Source organism: Pelobates fuscus, chromosome 4, assembly GCF_036172605.1.
Source record: "Pelobates fuscus isolate aPelFus1 chromosome 4, aPelFus1.pri, whole genome shotgun sequence".
In the NCBI taxonomy this organism is placed as follows: Eukaryota; Metazoa; Chordata; class Amphibia; order Anura; family Pelobatidae; genus Pelobates; species Pelobates fuscus.
The window spans coordinates 148,887,160-148,911,184 of NC_086320.1; the positions used below are offsets into that span (position 1 = coordinate 148,887,160).

General features: G+C 44.5%; 1 protein-coding gene across 1 annotated transcript; it reads right to left on the bottom strand.

Moving 5' to 3' along the window:
- Positions 1-8,245: 8,245 nt before the first annotated feature.
- On the bottom strand, positions 8,246-14,013 carry GMNN (geminin DNA replication inhibitor). Its single transcript, XM_063450493.1, has 7 exons — positions 13,926-14,013; positions 12,192-12,252; positions 11,287-11,388; positions 10,940-11,078; positions 10,753-10,835; positions 10,077-10,187; positions 8,246-8,714 (listed from the first exon to the last, which is right to left on the bottom strand). Exons 1-7 carry the CDS (start codon positions 13,937-13,939, stop codon positions 8,580-8,582), a joined length of 645 nt encoding a protein of 214 aa, XP_063306563.1. The 5' UTR covers positions 13,940-14,013; the 3' UTR covers positions 8,246-8,579.
- Between the last annotated feature and the right edge of the window lie 10,012 nt (positions 14,014-24,025).

Sequence of the window (24,025 nt, forward strand, 5' to 3'; positions counted from 1 at the left end):
AGATTTCATCAAGAGTTCATCTTAAGTAACAAGTTAAGTGACAAGTAAGAACATCTTTTTGTTCCCCCCCTCCCATCCCCCCCATCCCCGTCCCCTACCCCATACTACCCCACCACAATTACACAAATCCAACGGGTGCATGGCTCCCGCATACAAAGCCGAACACACTAGAGAATTTCCCAGACACCATACATTCCAGCTGTTAAAGGGAGGGCCAACCAACGATGCCATCAATGATACAGTTTTACGGTTGTCGAATTAATAGTGCACGTCACACCTTATATATATCATAAACAGTATATACTGTCTAGCACCGATTGTATGTGTGATTGTAATATTGTGATTCGTACAATGTGAAGTGTAACATGGAAATATGCAGCCCCAATCCCACTTTCCTTTCTGTATCCCCATTGTTTTTTTACCATGCAAAAACTCAATAAAAAGCTAACATGTAAAAAAAAAAAAGCAAAATATGAAGCCTTCTGTCATGTGGTAAATTTGTATATTATGCTAACATAGTGTACCTATAATCTTAGCAATGACATTCCAACCTTTTTTTCTTCCCACCCTTGGCTTTCTGTTCTTTGGTTTATAATTTTCATTGTTCGGATTTAGGTTTGGAATGTTTCATAACGATAGCACATCTACTGTTATTATTACCATTATTTTTATTGTGTTCAATTGTTAGAATTATTTAGCCCGATTTAATTTATTACATGGCTATTGTAAGATGGACAATGTACCATTTCAGATGCCTTTCACTTCTTTTTGTTTCCTTTCAGTGTGATTGGTTATTTTCAAGGCAAAACACGCTTTTGCAGTTTCTCTGGACGAGTCCTCATCCAGTTTATGGATTGCTACATACTTTTTCATGGTTCCTTATATTTTGTTTTACTATTTCTGACTATATTATTATTACTGTTGCTACAAAGAAAGAGGAGGAGGTTAGACTGGCAGGGCGTTTTGTGGAATGTGTAGTTTTTTGATTGGTTGTTCTGTTTATGATCTATGCTGCTGGAGTTTTCAGAGTTATGCAAAATATTCACTTCCTGTCATTACTAAATTAAGATTACAAGTACACTACGTTAGCATAATCTACAATTGTCATAAGTAGGGGCAGGGCCGGGCCGGGCCGCCGAGCAGAGCGGTCGCAGGAAAGCTCAGCTCCTGCAAACAACGACCCCATAATGCCTATAAAACAGGATTTTCATCACCAACCTCAATTATAACTGCGACCCTCGATGAATATGGGCCACCAGAACCGGGGAGAGGCTTGTTTATTGAGTTTTATTCCCCCGGTGGGGAGATCTCTGCAGCATCAAGCGGGACCTTTTCCTGGCAGTGAGTGGAGTGGACGGCCGCCACTCCACTATCCCGCCTACTGGAGCCAGACAGACAAACTACATCTGAGTTACCCCGGTCCCCCGCCCCCTCTGGACCGGGGGAGTGATTCCGGTCCTCACCCCACAGCCGCACTCGGGCCAAGCGACTAGAGCCCAGGGACGCCAGCATCCCGCTCGAAGGCGGGGCGCGCCACCCAAGATGGCAGGTACCATGTGCGCTGGAACCAGCAGAAGGGATTGCCCTCACGCAACAACCAAGCAACCGACGGGGTACCCAGATGCTGGTCTAAGGGGCTAGAAAAGCCCAAGCCTAGCTCCCTCTGCACAGCAACCCCACAAGCGAACGCTTACCTGACCACTCCATGTGGCAAGCCACAGGCAAGCAGCGGTGGAGACCCGGCAGGAACCAAACGGACTGCCACGCTGATAGACCGCCGCAAGCCTACCTCAGCCAGCGTCCACCAACCTCGCAGCAGAGCAAGGTACTCACCCCACACCCACCTTGCAACACAGCGGCCCCGAAGAGGGCACAACAAAGCCGCCCAGCGGTTCCAGCGCCCTCCCTCACCCAGACCCACAGCGGCACCATGGAGGTCACTCAGGAGAGTGCACACAAGGGCACAGCTGCAGCTGGAGAAACTGAAAAGAACCCCCAAAAACGACCAAAGCACCAACTTACCTACCTGCAATCAATGGTGCCGCCACGCAGTGTGACTGCTTGGGATGGGACTTTGGTGTACCCCAGGCCGGCATGGGCTGACCAGGGCTCGAACTGAGCTGTGAGTAAAGCCTCTGGCTGCTCGCTACGGAAACTTGCCTGCACACCTACACACATAAGTACAACTAGCATTGATACACACAAATATAGTCTGGCATGTGACACTATAATAATATTGAGCATATTGTCTAACATTTACTTCTTTCTTTAGCATCTGCTATGTAGGCATACATCCAGCCTGCTAACTAGACATGACGTGTAACTTCACAGTTAGTGGTGTCTCGAACAGTTCGCCAGGAACACGCGATGTTCGGTCCGCCCCCTATTCCTCATCATTGAGTAAACTTTGACCCTGTACCTCACAGTCAACAGACACATTCCAACCAATCAGCAGCAGACCCTCCCTCCCAGACCCTCCCACCTCCATGACGAATAGGGGGCGGACCGAACATCGCGCATGTTCGCGACCGCGAACGGTTCCTGGCGAACTGTTCGGGACATCACTATTCACAGCCTAACTGCAATATAGATTACTTAGGTCTTAATGCAAATCTTAGCTAGGCACAAACGATAAACATATATTTTGCAATCACAACAATGTTATGCCTAATGTACGTACTATACACATGCCTTGCTACTACTCATGTTTTACTGTTCATCCTCACTCTAAATATAAAACGTGCACGTGTCTCTGCATACCCCACTGTAACAAATGTCACTGATATTAGCAAGTGGAATGCCTGTGGGGTACCACAAGCATGCCTGTCAAACCTATATGCACTAAAAAAATCAAGAAGTAAAAAAAATAAAAACAATTGTCATAAGTACCCTTTGTACAGCGTTACGGAATCTGATGGCGCTATATAAATAATAAAATAATAATAATAAGATTGGAATCTAGAACGAGATCCAAACACTGTATTCTTTTTTTTTTTTTTTTTTTTTTTTTTATTCTTTATGTTGACAGAGATAACATGCATAGATCGAATACATTTCGCAACTCAAGCGAAAATTAACATACACAGTGTATACAGAGTGTAGTAACATACATATCGTATAGTCATGCAGTGGGTGGTAGCCTAAGATTCTTCACCATCACCCTCAATACTGATGCGTTAGTTACCTTAACTCCCACCGATACTGCAAGTTACACTTTGTCAACTTTAGTTTTGTGTTTTATAAGAAAAACAAGAAATATTCGATAACATATGAAACTTAGCTATCGTACAGGTACATAAACATTGTCGGTGTGAGCAGGGCCGGCCTTAGGCCTTTAGACGCCCTGTGCGAAAAATCTTCACAGCGCCCCCCCCCACGTCATCCATGTTTGCTGTTATGTTTGTGTTGTCTGTGTATGTAATAGTACGTGTGATGACTGTGTGTGATATGTATGCTATGTGTGATATTTGTAATGGGTATATTAACAGTGTGTGATATGCGTGTATTGGTTGTATGTGACACACACACACACACACAGAGTCAGACGGCCATACACACACAGGAAGACATCCACACACACACAGGAAGACAGTCATACACACACACACAGGCAGACAGTCACACACACACACAGACACACACAGGCAGACAGTCTCACACACACACACAGACACACACAGACAGTAATACACACAGAGGCAGACAGTAATACACACAGACACACACAGTCATACACACAGAGGCAGACAATCATACACACACACACACACACACACACACGCAGACAGTAATACACACAGACACACACACAGTCATACACACAGAGGCAGACAGTCATACACACACACACACGCAGACAGTCATACACACAGACACACACAGGCAGACAGTCATACACACAGACACACACAGGCAGACAGTCATACACACAGACACAGAGAGGCAGACAGTCATACACACAGAGGCAGACAGTCATACACACAGAGGCAGACAGTCATACACACAGAGGCAGTCATACACAGTCACACACACAGAGGCAGACAGTAATACACACAGACAAACACACAGAGGCAGACAGTAATACACACAGACACACAGTGGCAGACAGTCATATACACACACACACACACACACACGCAGACAGTCATACACACACACACACACAGACACACACAGGCAGATAGTCATACACACAGAGGCAGACAGTCATACACACAGACACACACACAGAGGCAGACAGTAATACACACAGACACAGTGGCAGACAGTCATATACACACACACAGTCATACACACACACACACACAGGCAGACAGTCATACATACACACACACACACAGAGACACACACAGGCAGACAGTCATACACAGGCAGACAGTCATACACACAGACATACAGAGGCAGACAGTCATATACACACACACACACACACACACAGAGGCAGACAGTCATACACACACACACACACAGAGGCAGACAGTCATACACACAGACACACAGAGGCAGACAGTCATACACACAGGCAGAGAGTCACACTCACCTGACAATCACACAGTTACCTGTGGAGTTCATTGTTGAGGCAGTGCAGCTCCTGGTGACTGTTTAGTGGGGAAGCAGGAACTCCTTCCTGCTTCCCCTGCAGCAGTTTTCCGGCGCTTTTAGCTCCGCCCCCGCTGCAAATTTAAATTTTTTTTTTTTTTTTTTTAAATCGGCTGTGCGGCCGCACGGCGCCCCCTGCTCCATGGCGCCCTGTGCGGCCGCACAGCTCGCACACCCCTAAGGCCGGCCCTGGGTGTGAGCCCTCCAACTGCCGTAAGCCCTCTAACCTATTATTATGCTGTGCAATGGATGTCTCTTTGTCCTAGAGTTAGGGAATCTGCACCGCGTTTCTCACCCTCCGGCCTTTTAGGGGCCTAGTGGATCTCCCATTGCGGGTATTATTGCATGCTTTATATGCTGCCGGTAGCTGGCAGGGCCCTCTGAGGGAAGACTGCAACTTGCGCACATTTAGTCACACCTGGTCCTTAGTCAGTTTCCGTGTATACCTCTCCCTTCACCCTCTGGGAGATATATGCTGCACTTAGTAAGAGAAGGATAGAAGTAGGAAAAAGAGTGAAAAGTGTCAAAAGATAGTGAGGTAGGGGGGGGGCAGAAGAACTGCATCTAATTGTTTATCCATCTTGTGGGCCATAGATCTGCTGGGTTTCATTAACCCAAGGGGCCCATATTTTCTTGAACTGTTTTTGAGTTCCCCTAACTCTTGCCGTCAGGTCATACATCGTGTGTACCTCCCTTATTCTATTGATGACCCCCGCTATAGATGGAGTGGTCTGCTTAAGCCAATCCGCTGCCACCGCTCTCCTGGCTGCTAGGGTTATTTTATGGATGAGTTTTTGTTCGTGTCTAGTCCACCCATCTATTTTCTATAGTCACGGGTCTAGAAGGGGGGCCCTGGTCAGCACTTGGGCTAGTAAATCTCTAATTTGTTGCCAGAATCGTTCTATCAGTGGTCATTCCCACCACATGTGGATGTATGTCCCTTTCATACCGCACCCTCTCCAGCAGACGTCAGTAGGGGTCTTTTTCATTTGGTACAGCTTTACAGGAGTTGTATACCAACAAAGCATCGTCTTAACGGCCTGCTCCTGTATCGTTACGCATACGGAGGACTTGTGATTGGCTTCCCAAATCTCCTGCCACTCTATTCCCTCCAATTGCTCCCCCAGGTCCCTCTCTCACTGTTCCGTGTAAACCAGATCTCCCCCTTCGTTAGTTTCAGAGCAGAGGTGAGCGTACAGCCGAGTTATCAGACCCGTAGGCATATGGTCCTGAAGGCATATTTGTTCGAAAAACGTCATGGGAGTTTTACGAAATCTTTTATTTGTAGGTACCTGAAGAAGTCTGCAGGCGTGAGGTGGCCTCTTTGCTGTAGGGTGTCAAATGTTACTACCTCTGAATCCTGTACCAACTGCTGTATGCGTTGCAGACCTATTCTTTCTAGGTTCCTAAAGTTTCGTACTGCCATTCCCGGCGGGAATGCTCTATTGCGAAGAAACGGCATCAGAGGGGACGGGGCTGACGCCAGCCCATGTCGCTGTTGAGATCTATCCCAGATATGTATAGAGTTCAATATAGCTGGGCACGTAGCCTTAATGATTGGTCTATTATCTTTGGGTATCCAGATGAGCAGTTGCGCAATGTCTGCACCCACCATCAGTGATTCCAAGTCCACCCATATCCTCTCAATTGTGTCGCCAAGTTGTAGCCGTATAGGTTAGGCAGCCCCAGGCCTCTCCTAGTCTTTGGCCTGTGTAGTATATGTCTCGAAATTCTATGGCATTCATTTTGCCACACGAAATTCCCTATCATTGCTGCAGGGGTGTTAGGTGTGTCTTAGAGATATGTATGGGCAGAGATTGGAAATAGAATAATATCCTGGGTAAGATGTTCATGTTGACCGCATGTATTCTCCCTATCCAAGAGATAGGCCTATCGTTCCAGGTCTCAAGTTCCCTGTTTAGTTGTTTCATGAGTGGTGTATAGCTCTGTTGTAGGAGTTGGTCTGGGACTGCTGTCAGTTTAATGCCTAGATATTTAATCAACTGTCGTTCTACGCGTATGTGATGTGCTTTCTGAAGAGATGTTATATCCACGTCCGGTATCTCGATTGGGAAGGTGCTAGATTTGGTCATGTTTGCTTTGTACCCCGATATAGCTCCATAGTCTTCCAGGACTCCTTGCAAAGCCCTTGAGTTAATAGGGTCATAAGGTCAGTGAGTGTCAAGAGCACATCATCCGCATACACTGACACCAGGAATTCCCTACCTCCCACTCGAACCCCCTGTATGTCCGGATGTCGCTTAAGGGCTTGGAGTAGAGGTTCCAGGGAAAGAACGAATAGAAGCGGGGACAATGGGCATCCGTGTCTGGTGCCATTGTGTAAGCTGAACGGAGTAAGTGGAGCTCCTGAGATTTTCACTTATGCTCGTACATTGCTATACATGGCCTTGATCAAAGTTATAGCTTGCTCAGGGAATCCCATATGGATCAGAAGTGTGAACAAGTACGTCCACGTAACCCTATTGAACGCTTTTTCAGCGTCCAATGAAACCAGCATAGTTGGGGTGAGAGTGACTTTCTGCGTCCAAATGAGATCTACGTTCCTATGGGTGTTCTCAAACAGCTGTCTGCCATGCACGAAACCCACTTGATCTGCATCCACCAGCGTAGCCAAGTAAGGGTTTAGTCTTGTCGCCTGAATTTTTACTAAGATTTTCATATCATGATTAATCAGGGAGATAGGTCTATAACTACTCGGGATACTTGGGTCCTTGTCTGGTTTTGGCAATAAGACAATGGTTGCTAGCGACATATCCGAGTCTGGGGTGCCCCCCGATCTAAATTTGTTAAACAGAGCTGCCAAGTGGGGAGCGAGTTTGTCTCGAAATTCCTTATAATAACTCCCGTCTAACCCATCCGGACCAGGGGCTTTGTTCCCTTTCAGGGCAGCTTTGGCTTGTGTCACCTCTTCTGCCGTGATTTCTGCCGCTAGTGCTTCCACCCCTGCCTAGTTTGGGCAACCCTAAGCCTGCCAGGTTGCTTTGCCAATGCTTCGTCCCCTGACGTCCACGTCTCAGATCCCAGTGAATGATTATACAGGGATTTGTAGTAATCCGTGAAAACCTCTGTCTCGGGGATTGGTTATAGTTGAGCCGTCGTTATGTCTAATGGATGTGATATGTCCCCCTCTTTGTCTAGGTTTTAGGACTCTAGCTAAGAGTGTATCCATTTTGTTCAGCTGTTCATAAAAGGTCCTTCTGGACCACATAATGGATTTGGCTGTATCATCTAGGAGCAGCTGGCGTATTGCTGCACGTCAGAGCTGGCCGCGGGTCTCGCGAGATTTACACTGGGAAGCTGGAGGAGCTGCACGGAGGTGAGTAAACGCTTGCTGCCCACCCCCCCGGGACCGCCGGGCTTGTAATGAGCCCGGCGGTCGGTATTTATTCGAGTATAACAAGCACCCTAATTTTAGATTAAAAATCGGTATAAAATTTATACCGATTTTTAAAAGAAAATTAGGGGTGCGCGTTATACTCGAATAAATACGGTAGCTCTACTAGTGATGGCAATTTTCAAGATTGGACAGCTGAGTAACCATTTAAGTTAAGTTTCTAGATGAAATGTGGTGCTCTTTAAGTGAGAGCAGCATACTGAAGTGCAGTCAAAGCTTTACTATAATAAGTACATTCAAATTGAAGTTTATTCAAATATATACAACCACCTCGGATCAAGGCCAACAGATTAAAAACTATTTACAGAATATAAAGTAGAAAAATACATAGTATTTGCTGTAGAGACAAGTGACCAGTTGGAATACAAACATTTTCAGATATAGGCTAGTCTAGCCCAATCAAGATGTCATTGGATGTTCCATAAATTTTAAAATCAAAGCGTTCTGCCTTTGGAAGAGTATGAGATTGCTTTCTTTAAGTGTGGGGGGAGTTGTATTTATCCCAGATAAGTCAAGATTAGTTTGGCCACTTTAAAATAAAAGTCAAATGACAGTCCACCATAGGTTAAACAGATGCTTCATTCAGACTATCAGAACTTAAGTCCTGTTCCTCCTCACACTCTGCTTCATCACACCTTGCTTCTTCCAAGTCTAAATTTTTTAGATCTTCAAGGCTTTGTGGGGCACTTCCAGTTAGCCTCTGGAGGAGAAAAATAAAATACATTAGTCTTAGTCAGACTCCGGATTTGTTAAATTCTTATCTAAATGTCAAAGGCTATGAAATAGTATCTAGAAGAGATCCAACTTTAATCACATCCTGGCTATTTAGGCATGCAGATTTCAATATGGAATGTAGAGCATAAACTCAGCATGTCTAGAATTCCTTAGTTTGACTTGAAGAGGTTTGCTTGTTAAAGGGAAACAGTTACCTTAACACCATTTAAGATCAAGCTCACATGTACCTGTAGTATATACTGTATGGGGCTGTATGTAAATGTGGGGGCTGTATGTAAATGTGTGGGCGGAGGGCGGGAGGGGAGCCTTTTTGGTAGTATTGACATTTTATTCCCCCCTCCCTGCTTCTTACCTGGCCAGGGAGGGGGGAGATTGCATCCCTGGTGGTCAGGTGGTATAGTGGAGGGTGCCAGCCGCCGTAGTATGCAGACGAGACCAGCCAGCACATCTTAACTCTCCAGCAGCTCCTGCCTGTAAGTCTTGCGAGCTATGCCTGTTTGCCGCGCGGAGTGTTGCCATGGTAACCCGTGACAACACTCTGCCGGCTGTGGAGCTCGCGAGACTTACAGGCAGGAGCAGCTGGAGAGTTAAGATGTGCTGGCTGGTCCTCGTCTGCATACTACAGGTAGCCGGGGCCTGCAGGTGAACATATAGTGATAATCGCCATCTATATGTGCACAAATAGAATGTGGGGCCCGGGGACTCCCAGAGCAGTCCGGGCCCCCAACAAACGTTATGGTTGTCATGCCCGGATGGCAGCCCTGCACACATATACACTAACTTTTGCCCAGAGTGTTGGACAGTCTGAATCTGACAGTTTGTCTAATTGCTCTTCATGTGTAGTGACCTCAGACAAACTAACACAAGGTGCATGTATATAGCTAGATATGTCATGAAGGGAGGGTTGTTTTTACATATACCAAATTTGTTTCAGTTCACAACTTGAAAGGATAATTATATTCAAGTGAGGTGACTATTGTCCTTTAAGTCACCAAGCCAAGTGCTTTGTCTATTAGAGGCATGGGGAATCTTTGGCACTAGCTAATACTAATGTTAGTGGAAAGCAGGTTAAGATCAAAAGGTTTCTGGAATTGTGAGACTTTAAAGAAGAAGTCTACTGCAAGGAAAATAAATTTTTTATTTAAAAAAGAATGCAAGCTAGATTATTCCTTGAAAAGGAATTTGATTGTGCACCAGTCAGAGTCAAAATTGATGCATTGAGTGGAAGTATAGTAAATTGACTTGCAATGTGCTGCAGACTTGATCAGTACACAATATAATTTACATTAGCAGGTAAACAAAGCCTCAGCTCCAGTCTGTCACTTACCTCAATCATGTTAGTCATGTATTGCACATGTCCTGCAAGCTCCATTAACTCATCATTTTCCTGCTTCAAGCGCTCAATTTCATTATCTTTGAATTCTATTTCTTTGTGTAGCTATAAAAATGTTTAAAAAAATTGCAGATTAGCAATTGTGTGACCAGTAGATACAAAGTAGCAAGCTTAGGTAACCTGTAGGAGGTAAACTTTTATATAGCATGTACCAGCATTTGCTTGGAAATTAGAAATTAGTTTTACTCAATTGGTACTTTAACCTCCTTGAATACCGCTTTATAAGTGGTCATTGTGGTAGGAATCCATGTACAGCGTTTCATCTTTAGCTGACTCACATTCAGAAATAATGGCAATAGTGCCCTGGAACTTGCTGCACCCATGGTACATGTTAGGCAGTCTGGGACTTTGTACAAGAATGCCCAATTTGAATTTTGTCTGTGTGCTTGTAACAGGAGGTCTAGATCTCTCCACTAGTACCTGGCATGGCTCAGAGCATTCAATAGGACAGTGGAGAAGGCAGTGATTCAACATAGAAACTATTGTTCTTACCCTGGTGCTAGATGTAAGTTCTACGGTTCTTTATTTAGAGGGTTTGAGTAAGAAGAGGGGTTGAGTGAACATAAGTGCCCAGTAGGGCAGTATAAGTTAAGTTACAATGTAAGCCTACCTTTTCATTCTCTTGTAATACTTCATAAAGTGCCTTTCTTCTTTCCTCTGCTATTTCCTTCCAGTAGAGGTAAGTAGGATTCTCTGTGGAAAGAAGTTAGAACTTGACTTAAAAACTTTAAACTGCTTTTGCAATACCAAGGTAACCAGAGTTTGCTAAAGTTCAAATTAAAAGCAGTTAAATGTACCTTTCACCATAAGTTCAAATGCTTCATTTGAACAGCCTTGATTTTCTCCTTGTTCTGGGTCAATAGCAATTTCCACTTTAGCTTTCTTTGACGATTGCTGATCGTTCCAGAGTTTTCTTTTTGTAGAATTCTTGGTGGGCTGTAAGTTATAATATAACTATTAAAACTTACGGTGCAAGTTTATTGCATTAGTGCTACAATTGTGCATTTGTAACACAAGTTATCATTTACAAACATGATGGGACCAATCATGATAGACTTTAAGGCAAAAAAAAAAAATTCATTCTGAAGACAGATAAGATCAAGTAGAAAATGGCTATTGTGCAAAAAGGGGTTGTTTTCCATACCTCTTTATCTCTTCCAACAAGATGGCCAGCTGCAGAGGGTTGGATAACTTTTAACGTCCTCCTTGGAGCAACACAGGCATTTGTCTTATTCACCAAGTAGTTCTGAAAATAAGGTTTTAAAGATATTTAAGTTTCCTAGAACATTGTGACAATGGGAAATTATAGGTTTACGGACCATTCAGTGTTAACTTAAGGACAGACAATTCATTGTTTCACAAGACCATCAGCCCACTTTGTATAAACAAATTGATTACAGTCAATAAGCAGGTTTGACTTTAAATAGCTAGCTACATTACCTTCATGCCATTGCAAACAAAAAAGGTAGCTAGTTAAATAGGTTAGAAGTGTATCACTACATTACCGTGAGAAAGTTGCTGATTCACATTGTACTCTACATGACACAAGCACAACTTTCCCACGGTCAGGTTGCTGATTATTATCTGACTGTCACTCTACAAAACAAATGGCAAAGACTGTGGGAACCAACATTGCTAAACATTTCAGCTATTATTTAAAACCTTTCAAAGTTATGGATTAGTTGACATTCTCACCAAATTGCAACACTTGACACCAGTGGCTCAAATGACAAAACCGAGCATGTAGTTTACCTATCTTATGGGAAAATCTTACTTGTGCAAGCTGCAGTTAAGACATGAATACTTCTAACTTTTTGCCTTTGTAGCAAGTATTTTTAACCCTTTAGAGCCAAGAGATTAATACATAACGTAACAAAATAGCATTCCAAACTATGTCACTGCATTTTCAATGACCAACACAAGTAACTTCTAGTGCTTAATTTTATGGCAGATATTGAAAGCTATTTTATAAAGTCATAATTAAGTTTTAATATGAGATTTGATTCTAGCTTTTCCATTTAGAGTAAAATATTGTATATATTTAGTTACCTTTGACATTGAAGGCTTCTCTGAGTCAGCTCTCTGCTTCATATTTGTATTCATTACAGGTCTACAAAAATTAAAAAACATTATTCACCTGTTGATTAGAGCAGTTCCCGATTTTCAGATTACACAACTAAACAGTGGCACGTGAAATAAAGTTATGTTACAAAGCATCAAAAACAACTTAATTTTGGACACTTATCTAGGCTTTACATTTGCCACACTACCATTTAAAGAGAGTCATTTGTCTCAGACTTGCTTAACAAGTAATTGATAGAAACCATGCTGGCTCATTTCAGATTAGCAACAAGAATGCAGTCAGATGGGATTTGCATAGGCATAAAGTTATTTTTATTGACCAAAAAGGAAGTCATGTCATGTAGCCAACAAAAATCCAGCCACAACACCGGTTGTAAGAAATAAAACCATAAATTGAATAAGATCAGTATGTAACGACAAGGCATACAGCAACTTGCAAGCTAGACAAAATATCTGGTCTGTTCATATACCAAAAGGTATACACAGTTTAGTTCTGTGTAGCAAGTAAACCCAGCCTAGAATTAAGATGCCAGTCACCCCACTACTCATTTAGTGTACCTAATGCTTTCGTAAAGAGTGCTTCTAAGCATACTGAGTGATTCCACATAAAGACATTTTATACAAGTTTTAGCTTTAGAATTTTACAGTGGGCATGTTTGAGAGAGTTGGAAGGGAAAGACTTACAAATGTTAGATTCTGAAGCCAGTCCATTCACATAAACACATTAAGTATTTAACTCCATTTGTGTTTTAATCCCGTTACTAACCCACAGTACTGTTAAATGTTGAGCGCTTTCTCCAGTGCCAAGACAGTCTTCTCACTATCCTGTTCTACCCTTGTAACATTAGTTCTAAGGAATACTGCCTCAAATAAAGCAACACTGAGAACCTAGTGCCATTACTCCAGACCACACCAAGCCAATTTGTTGCCTTGGCATCATCTTGCTCTGTGTTACGCCAGGATATTAGGCAAGTGGCTATGGAGGCCGATTGACAGCCAGTAGGTGTGCATGTATTTTTATTTCTTAGTGTGTCTTTAAGCAAACACTAGAAGTCACATGTTAGGTGGTCTGTTCCAGTTACAACACAAACAGCTCCCATAGCACTGCATGGAGACTGGAAACAGCTGCCTCTCACAGACCCTGCCAGCCACATCCACATCGAGTAAAGCTGCCATTCACAGAAAGCCACAGTGCGGCTATCAGAGGCTGCCCATAGACATGGTATAGTTTCCACCAGATACCGCAAAGCATCATGGAAGTTGTAGTTGAATAGCAGGCGGCAGACTCCGGTACAGAAAATCCTCAGTGTAAGTAGCGCCGATAGCCGGCCATGCTCACAAGGTGAGATAGTGTCCGGGCTCGGAGCCCGCTCTCCGCCATCACACGGTGAGGGACCGGCTCACATGGGCCACACGAACCCCGAGCAGCCCCCGACACAGCACCAATGGGCGACGGCGGAACACAGCGCCAAAACCTGAACAGCGGCCGGATTACACCGAGCTGGGAGACGATAAACCACCCAGGAAGCCGCCCGGCATCCAGCTCCCCCGGGTTATCACACCCCGAAAACCCTCAGCCTTACACATCGCCAGCAGCCTCCATTACTACAGGAACCAGATACATCAACACATTGCTACAAGGCTGGCACGAGACCCCCATAAACTGCCGCTACCCGCTACGGCGCGAACCCGATCACGTACCTGCGCGCGAGCATCAACCTCCGTGTGTCCTTCTCACTGTGTTATGATACAGCTTTCCCGCGCTCCGCCCCTTCTTATACTGTGCGCCAACGCTGTCACGTGACCCGCGTTCCGCCCATTCTTATCCTGTCCTTCACTGAGTCATCACTGACCTGCCAGGGGGGGCTGGGGCGGGAGTCCATTCAATTCCCAGCTGCCTGTACATCACTGTTTTACTTGATTAATTAAAGCAACATTAGAAATACCATTGATGTGTTATTCCTTACTTTACGTTATGGGTCCAAAGTTTTCTTTTTTTCTAAATAATGTGCAGAAAGCAATTAAAGGTACCTGGGATCCAGGTGACAGACATTTGGCTCACTTCATCTCATTCTGCCCACCTTCAAATCTTAATTTAAATCTTAAATCATAATAATAACTTGGATAATAAGATGCTTCTCGCAGATCTATTCTCATAGAGGAGCACTGACTCCAATGCTTCTCACTGCGATGCTGAGTGTCATGATGCCTAAATCGTTCTTTTGGCTGTTTCTCCATAAGCCATTAGAGGTATATTTTTGGGCAAATGTAAGTATTTCCATCCCTCTGCACCAAATACAAAAAGTGGTATACTATGTATAACCTATGTCTTAGGCGCAAAAGAAAAACTACTACAGAATAGTGTAATCACACCACTTAACCCCTTAAGGACACAGCTTTAAAAGCTTGTCTTACGCTTAATGACACAAGCAAATTTTGCATTTTCTTGATGTATGCGTTCAACTGCAATTTGCATCTCTATCGTTTATTGCACCGACACATATTGTACACTGTTTTTTAAAGGACAGAAAGGGCTTTAATTTGATGTAACATATAGCTTATTTATTATTATTTTTAAAAAAAATGCACACGCACGTTCTCTATACCTCCCACTGTGATTATTGTGCGGTAGCTTTAACGCCGGGTCACGTGAGTGACCCTGGCGTTCAGATATTTGTGCCGGCTCCCAGCGTGCAACGTTATACATGCTGCCGTTGGGAGGAGGAGAGGAGGACGCGAGCGGCGTGTCAAGAAGAGAGGACACTGCTCGCTGACAGGTAAGGGGAGAGGGGACCGCGGGCGGCGACGGACCGAGATTGAGTGCTGCGAGAGGATTGCAGCCTCCCCTCACAGCCGCCCGCGGAGCCCTGACAGGTACGGCCAATCGGATATGCAAGAGGGTTATTTAAACTCACTTATTCCTTAAGCTCATTGCCCTGTTGTGGTTTCCCTTAGATGGTTATCCATGAGTGTGTTCCTGATCGTGTTTTTCTGGTTTTTGACTTTGGCTTAGATTTGACTTCCCTGACTTCTGGTACCCTTGACTATTGGCTTTTCCTTACCGCTGTGTCTCGTTCTGTGTTCCTGACCTCGGCTAGTATTTTAACTATTCTATGGTACGTTAAGTCCGGCCATTCTAAGGTCTGGGTAGATGTTATCCTAAGTGTGATACTAGAAATACAGAATGTGTGTTATTAAGGCGCTTCCAGTTAGTGATGAAATTAACAATAATAGCTGCTACCACTAAACATAGGGACTCTCGACCCTATAGGTTAATACATATAATCTACGTACTGGGATAGTCTACTGGAAATAGACCCAATCCCAGATACAATAGGTCTCCCTGTGCCTTTGTTCTTGTCTTTATGGATCTTGGGAAGATGGTAAAAAAACGGTATTATAGGTTGTGTCACATTTAAAAATGTGTACTCCTTTTCATTTAGAATACTTAATTCTTTACCTTCCTTTATGAGGATATCATATACAGTTTTTATATCACTAGTAGGATCCTTCATCAAGACTCTATACGTATTTTCATCTCCTAGGAGTCTGAGGGCCTCTTCTATGTAATCATTACTGTCCAAAATTACAATCCCCCCCCCCCCCCCTTTATCTGCTGGCTAAGCCTAGATTCGAGGACACGCCCATTTTGTGACGCGATACGTGACATGTCACGTGACCGGACTCCGAGAACGGAGCACTCCTACCTCCAGTGGATCACAGCTGTTCATTAGAGGAGGACAGCTGATTGGAGGAGAGACTAATTGGAGGACCATACAGGAACAAGAACATGAAATTTAAACGAAGAACAGCAGCTAACACATCACCGATCGAGAAAGCTGTTTGAACACAGCGAAACTAGTCTCGGCAGGAGGATTGAAAATTCCATTCACTGATTTTAATATATAATCACTTTTAATGATATTTATATTATTTTGGTTTAAACTGTAAGTTTTTTTTTTATATTCTTTGTTTTTGAGTGCAAGAGTGAACATAGCAGCTTACTCTTAACACATCAAATTTACAATTATGGCATTTAAGTAGTGCACATTTTGTATATAGATGCTCAAACAAAGCATAGACTTCTATTGATTGCAAATTACAGCTGAACTTGTTAGCTTAACCTGCACATTTTATGAAAAGTATATAAGCTAGATAAGTACTGTGCTAGTGGGTTAACTGTGTGAAGCATGAGATGAAAGCACTGATTGGAAAAGTAAAAGTAAAACCACCTAGCTACTTTAGCATCTTAGCTTAATATGCGGACCTCAATTTTGGCTACGGGTGATGGGATTTTGAAAAGGAAAAACACTGAATTGGAGGTAGGCTGACATAACGAGATGAGAAGTAAGTGCTTAGTGTCAGCAGTCCAGGTAGGGTTTGCTGCATGTCAGTTAAACAAAATAAAATGCGTAAAATAAAACAGTAACTGAAATACTGAATGACTGAAAAGTTCACCCTATCCCCAGTTTCGTCTTCCATCCTCCTTGGCTGGTGAATGTCCCAGTGATCCATAACATGACACTCTGTCTGCTCCAGGCTTGAGTGGGAACCCGGTTCAAGCTTGTCAGGCTGCGTGTATCTCCGATACCGGTATGTCGATGCGGTTTGGTGTTTGCTGGGACTTGAGGTTTCTCCCTCCGTAGGTGCGCTATGTGCTTTGGGGAAAACCCCCTTGATGCTCTCAGCCTCATTGTGGTGCGGTGAGTGAGCAAGTGTGGTTGTGGTCGGTTGGTCGTGCCTGTGGGCCTAGATAGAATCTCCCGTGAAGAGGTGGGTGTTTGCTTGAGGTCGGGGGTTGTTTTCCGCGGTTTACTCCTGCTCGCCGCTCTGCGCAAGAGGGGTGAGTGCTTACTTTGCCGTTGAGTGGTTTTAAGCCCCGTCTTGGCTGCAAGCTGGTGCTGAGGGCCGGGTGGCGTTTGTCAAGGTGGGCGGCGTACAGTGAGTGGTCGCGGGGTGCCTTGTTGCAGCCTGTGCTTGAGCTTGAGCCAGAAGTTTAAAAAAATCCTTTCTATGCTGGACAGGGAGCTTAGTGGTGTCTCATGGCTGTCTGCTGGCCGCGTGGTCTCCGCCATTTTAGGTTGGCCGCTCACCTCTCCGGCCCATGTCGCGGTTGTCTCCATCGTGTTGGAGGGGACCCTCATGGGTGGTCCGGGATCACCCCCACCGGACCAAAGGGGGGGGGGGTTGCGGGGTGTCCGCTCGTGGCAGTTGGTCACCGGTTGGTTCCAGGCTGGGAGATCGGCCGACTCTCCTGCCCGGTGCTCGCCAGGCCACATGTCCTCGCGGGTGCATTCTGCCGTCTGTAGTCCGCTCACAGGCCGTATCACCGGTTTCCTGTAAGAGTAGAGGACTAGTAAGTCGCTTGGGGTCCTGTGGTGCGGTTTGTAGCGGGATAGGGGTGCCCTTTCAACCATTTTTCCAGGATTAGTGTGGAGCTCTAGTTAGGCACGTCTTCCCTCCATGACAGTCAGGCCCCGCCCCCCAAACTGTAAGTTTTTTATACTTATTCAATAAATTTTGTTTTATTTGGAATCCATCTCCCAGTGTTGATGCTGAAAGAAGGGTGGTAGCCTCCTTAAAGGCACAGACACTTTTACACCTGGAGCCAGGTATATGGCTCCTTATCAGGTGAGAAGCCATTTTGTTTGCTATTTAGCACTACATATTGAAACTATCTACACTAGGGGTTTCCCCTTTCCCCTCGTTTTTCTTCTTTCTCGTGTATGCATAAGGACTTCTTGACGCCGTAAGGATCGATTGGGTACCGTGTCACCATAAGTACACGCAGGCTGTTGAGACTTGAGCCTATCTTATAGGGCTCTGCTACATGTGAGTGGGACCATATAGATTATATTTTCTCACTACATTTAGTAAAACGTTAGTTGCACCATTTTCTGTATTTATATTTGTTGCAGATACACTGTTACGATATACGTCTTCATAAATGTGTATGTTAACCCATAGGGGTGAGTTTGTTAAATTGTAAGCGCTCCACATGCACACCAGTGGTGTTTTTTTATTTCTAATTTCCTACACTGAGTGTACACTTGATTCTAAGTGTGATACTATTCTGCGTGCTGGATCAACTGTAATCCTGACAGTCAGTCAGTGTTGCGATGGTTGCGGCTGGACAGTGGAGGATGGGAGAGGAGGTGCATGGAGACACGCAACGCCACGTCACATTCCGACGTGACGTCGACATGCTCCACCGTCGCAGGGTTTCAAGGAGTAGCAGGAGAATCCGCTTTGGCACAGGGTCCCAGAGGCAATGTGAGTGGAGCCTGCTTGTTCGCTAACATTGTTGTTGTCTTTTTAAACAGGAGCAGGGGTTAAGTAGAGGGGGTGCTGGGATTTAGTGGAGGGGGTGACTGGGATTTATTAAAGGGGGGACTGGAATTTAGTAGAGGGGGACTGGAGTTTAGTAGAGAAGGGTGCTGTATTTTAGTAGAGGGGGATGCTGGGGTTTATTTTATACTTTTCAATACTTTTTCTATGAAAATTTAAGTTTTTGTTTTTTGCGGCCCACATAAACTTAAACCATGTTTATTTGGGCCATGCTAGCCTTTGAGTTTGAAATGCTTGATTTAGATAAATTAAATACACTCGATGAATGATAATCCAAAATGTTTCTTTGGTTTGAATTTAGATTTCTCCCTCCTCTATTTTGACTTGTGTGGTGTCTATGTGTCTTTTCTTTTTTTGAGATTTGAAAGTGGCGTGTTTCCCTGATTTCTCTGTAATCTGTTGATGTTTGTTTTTAGTAATTGCCCCCTGCCTAAAATATCCTGTTTTTATCCATGAGTGTAACCTGAGGTAATTTGTGCATAGGAATATATTTTTGCTTCATTATGTAAGGTACCGTTTTATACTGAATGATAGACATGTGCAATTCGTTTCGGTCCGAATATGAATTTTGACGAATTTCGGGCAATTTGGACATTCGGGTACTTCCGAATGTCCGAATTTCCGAAGTGCTGAAGTGCCGAAGTTCCGAAGTGTCAAAGTGCAAAAGTTCCGAAGCACAGTATTGCCTAAGTACTAATATACTTACCCAGTGAAAGAAGAAGAATGTTACATTGTATACAATTTTAAATAAAAAGTATACAAACATAGCATTTGCAACACTTACAACAATCAAGTAACACACATTCATATAAAATGTAAGTTACTTAGCCAGTCAATGTAATGACAGGGATGAATAAGTAGATAACTCCCTAATTTCCACGGTATTAGGGAGCTATCTACTAAAAGGCTGAAAGACCTAAATTAGTCTTTCAGCCAAATTTACTAATACTAAGTAAAGATTACTTAGTATTAGTAAATTATGCCCCTACTCGCTATAACGCGAGTAGGGGCATGTCTATTAAAGAGTGAGCAGCCTGTGGCTGCTCACTGTTTAAAAAAAAAAAATTGTCCTCCCCCCAGGCCCCAACCCCTGAGCGGCACTCTGATTGGTTGGTTTGAAATCCACCAATCAGAGAGTTATGAGTCAAATTACACAGCGTGGGAAAATTCCAAAGAACTTTCCCACGCTGTGTAAAATGACACAGAGCACTCTGATTGGTGCATTTCAAACCAGTCAGTCTCTTCATTTACCTGTCAGAGCACTCTGATTGGATGGCTTAAACTCACCAATCAGAGTGCGAGTGCTCTGAGCCTAATTGGAGGGCGGGGGAAGGCTTTATAAGCCTTCCCCCGCCCTGCAGAGCTCAGTCTGCGCGGAACCTTCACCGGGTGAGGAAGGATTATTTTTTTTAGCGCTCGTTTTTTTTTTTTTTTAATTGTGTCGGTTATTATGGATTTTTTATTTGCCCTTTTTTGGGGCTGAAAAAATAAGATTTTAGGAGAAAGAAAACATTGAATGGTAAGTTTATTTTTATTTTTACAGGTACTTAGTGAAAGGTCCCCCCTCATTATTTTTAGCGTGAGGGGGTAGGTAGGGGGTTAATTTTTTTGGGGGGGAGGGGTGACTAGGGGTGTGGGGACCCCATGTCACCTGGGGGGGTAACATTTTTTTTAGGGCCCCCACTCGCCGCTCAGGGATGGGGGCCAGGGGGAAGGACATTAGGTCCCCCCCCCTTATTAGTATTTAGGGCCCCCACCCGCCGCTCAGGGGTGGGGGCCAGGCGGGAGGATATTAGGTCCCCCCCCTTATTCTAATTTGGGGCCCCCAACCGCCGCTCAGGGGTGGGGGCCAGGGGGGAGGACATTAGGTCCCCCCCTTATTAGTATTTAGGGCCCCCACCCACCGCTCAGGGGTGGGGGCCAGGGGGGAGGACATTAAGTCCCCCCCTATTTAGTATTTAGGACCCCCACCCGCCACTCAGGGGTGGGGGCCAGGGGGGAGGACATTAGGTCCCCCCCTTACTATAATTTAGGGCCCCCACCCACCACTCAGGGGTGGGGGCCAGGGAGGGAGGACGTTAGGTCCCCCCCTATTTAGTATTTAGGGCCCCCACCTGCCACTCAGGGGGGAGGACATTAGGTCCCCCCCTTATTAGTATTTAGGGCCCCCACCCACCGCTCAGGGGTAGGGGCCAGGGGGGAGGACATTAGGTCCCCCCTTATTAGTATTTAGGGTCCCCACCCGCCGCTCAGGGGTGGGGGCCAGGGGGGAGGACATTAGGTCCCCCCCTATTTAGTATTTAGGGCCCCCACCCGCCACTCAGGGGTGGGGGCCAGGGAGAGGACATTAGGTCTCCCCCTTATTATAATTTAGGGCCCCCACCCACCGCTCAGGGGTGGGGGCCAGGGGGGAGGACATTAGGTCCCCCCCTATTTAGTATTTAGGGCCCCAACCCGCCACTCAGTGGTGGGGGCCAGGGAGAGGACATTAGGTCCCCCCCTTATTATAATTTAGGGCCCCCACCCACCGCTCAGGGGTGGGGGCCAGGGGGGAGGACATTAGGTCCCCCCCTTATTTTACTGTAGGGCCCCCACCCGCCGCTCAGGGGTGGGGGCCAGGGGATCAATATATATATATTTTTTTTTGCATGGGGGCAATATATATATATATATATATTTAAAACAGTGAGCAGCCACAGGCTGCTCACTGTTTACTAGACATGCCCCTACTCGCGGTAAAGCGAGTAGGGGCAAAATTTACTAATACTAAGTAATTTTTACTTAGTATTATTAAATTTCGCTGAAAGACCAATTTAGGTCTTTCAGCCTTTTGGTAGATAACTCCCTAATACCGTGGGAATTAGGGAGTTATCTACTAAGCGGCTGCAAAAGAAGTCCCGAAATTCCGAAATGCAGAAGTTCAGAAATTCTGAAGTTCCGAAGTGCTGAAGTGCCGAAGTTCAAAGTTGCCGAAGTTCCAAAGTATTGAAGTGCCGAATTGCCGAAGTCCCGAATTATGAAAGTCCCAAATTTCGGAATGCTGAACCGAAAATTTTCCCCATGCACATGCCTACTGAATGACTATTTTTAAAGGGGCTTCTTACTGTTTTGCGAATGTCTTTATAGGATTGAGTTGAATCCTCCCCTAATTTCTTGATGGGGCTTTTTATCTGCTCCTTGGTGATATAATTGTTCTTATATTCATTTCTGATTATCTCTATTTGTGACAAAACTGATTTGGTTTATACTTACAGTTGAACTGTCACTCCTGTTCTAATTTCAACCAGGAAAACTGATCTTTATTGATTGGGTTTTCAATAATTGTTGTCTCGGTTTACTTTCTCTTTTAATTCCTCTGTTTACTTTTCTATTTCTTTTATTTCCTAATTCTGATAATATACCAATAAATTCATGAGATTAAATGAACATATGACAAAAATATAATTCCATCTTTTCATTATCTATTCTGTTATCTTAACTGTAGTCAGGCAACTTGAGGTATTGTTCCAAATATACCACCTTCCACTGACAATTTTATCTCCCTTTCTGCAAGTTTCTCTAGTATGAAGAAAAGAAAGTAATGGATATAAATTAAAGCAGGGAGGAGGAAAGAAGGTGATTTCCATTGCAAGCACTTCCCATAAGGAAAAAGCTAATTACGTCTGTTGCAAGCAGAAACTCTGCACATACAGGCTATTACCATCATGACCACTTCTATGGTCATGGTGGTTGAAATAACCCTTTGAGTATTTTTTTGTCTTGCTTATTTTTTTGTCTTGCTAATTTTCCCCTGTTTAAGACCAGACAAAACATTTTTCAGGTTGTGTCTGTTTCTGCAGAAAACATAATGCAAGCTGCACCTTGGTAACTACAGATGTCACTAAATTTAATTCAAGGGTTTTTCAATAAAGTCTAAATTGCAGCAAATTGAAATCCACATGGCACAAAACAGCTGATTTGAAAAAAAAAGCTCATTTATAGTCAAATTTATTTTAGACAGGGGGGTAGGGCTAGCTTGAGAGTGGAGCGATCACCATATCTCAGAGCTCCTGTGACTTTCACACAATTTCCATACAAACTTCAAGTTTTTTTAGTAGATCAACACTGGGACGAGTTGGCATCTCAACCTGGTGTCACCCTCCAGAGACTGATGCCCTTCTTTCATACCCCATGGACAAAGGGATCGAAGCGCTGGTCTACAGCCTACCATTTACCCTCCCTCACCGGTACTCGACAGATGCCTGGAGGGAGACCTACACCAGCTGGCCAAAACCACTACACACACCAGTCTAGGAGCTGGATCAAGCATGGAACACTGCTCCCAAAGGCCTACAGCAGGCACTGCACCCAACACCAGGGACATTGGTGCACTCCTGCTGTCTCGGCAGAAATTACAGCACCCTTCACGATCCAAGGAGGGCCTGAGTTGGCTACCATGCAGGATATCCAGAACTTCCTGCAAGACATCAGAAAACTACTGGAGTCTGTCATCAAGGTTTTCAAGGAGGATATACAAGCAGTGACAGATAGTGACATAAGTGGGGACATGTCCACTATGCAGGACACCATCAGGCAAGTCCAGTCTTCTCAACAGATACACACAGCACAAATGTCCGCTATGGAAGATCATTACAGGAGACAACATATAAAGATACGGGGCATAACCGATATAGTCCCACTGGAAAAACTACAATCAATGATAGGTAGCTGTTTCAGGCCCATACATATTAGGCATAACTCTGGGGTCAGGGGTATATGTATTGTTCTATTTGTTATTTCCTGAACCAGGTCCCAATATCCCCATAATTTTGGGCATTTTCACCAAACATGGTACATTATGCCAACCGCATCATGACACCTCCAGCATGTATTGGAGGGGGATGGTAGTGTCTGCGTTGTGGAAGAACTACCTCACTACCTGAGGCGCCTGATGGCGGAAATACTACTTCCTAATCTAGCAAGAAAACTAACCTTTGATAGGGCCTATTGTCTCCCAAAATCTCCTAACGCACCTCTCAATGTTACAAGAGATGTTATAGGTCGCTGCTCCACATTCCAAGATAAGAGTCATATTATGGCAGCAATTCGAGACAAGACGCCTTACTTGTTCGAAAACTCTCACCTCACATTTTATCATGCCCTGACAAGATCCACGCTCCAGTGGTGTAGAACTCTCAAGCAAGTAACAACTCGGCTTAAGGAATATGGATTGGCCTATAAATGAAGTTCACCAAGAGCCCTACTGGTGACCAAGCAAGGGGCTGTCCATGGGCTCTCCACTATCACTGATGCTTCAACTTTCTTACAAGAATTGGGACTACCCATGCTGCCCCCTGCAGTGGCTGAAACCCGCTTTACTCCTACATGGGATCCTAACCGAGTAATTCCTTTAGTTTCAAGGGGACGAGCAGAAGACCTCCCGGGTACCTTAATGGTGAAGGTCCAGGAAAACC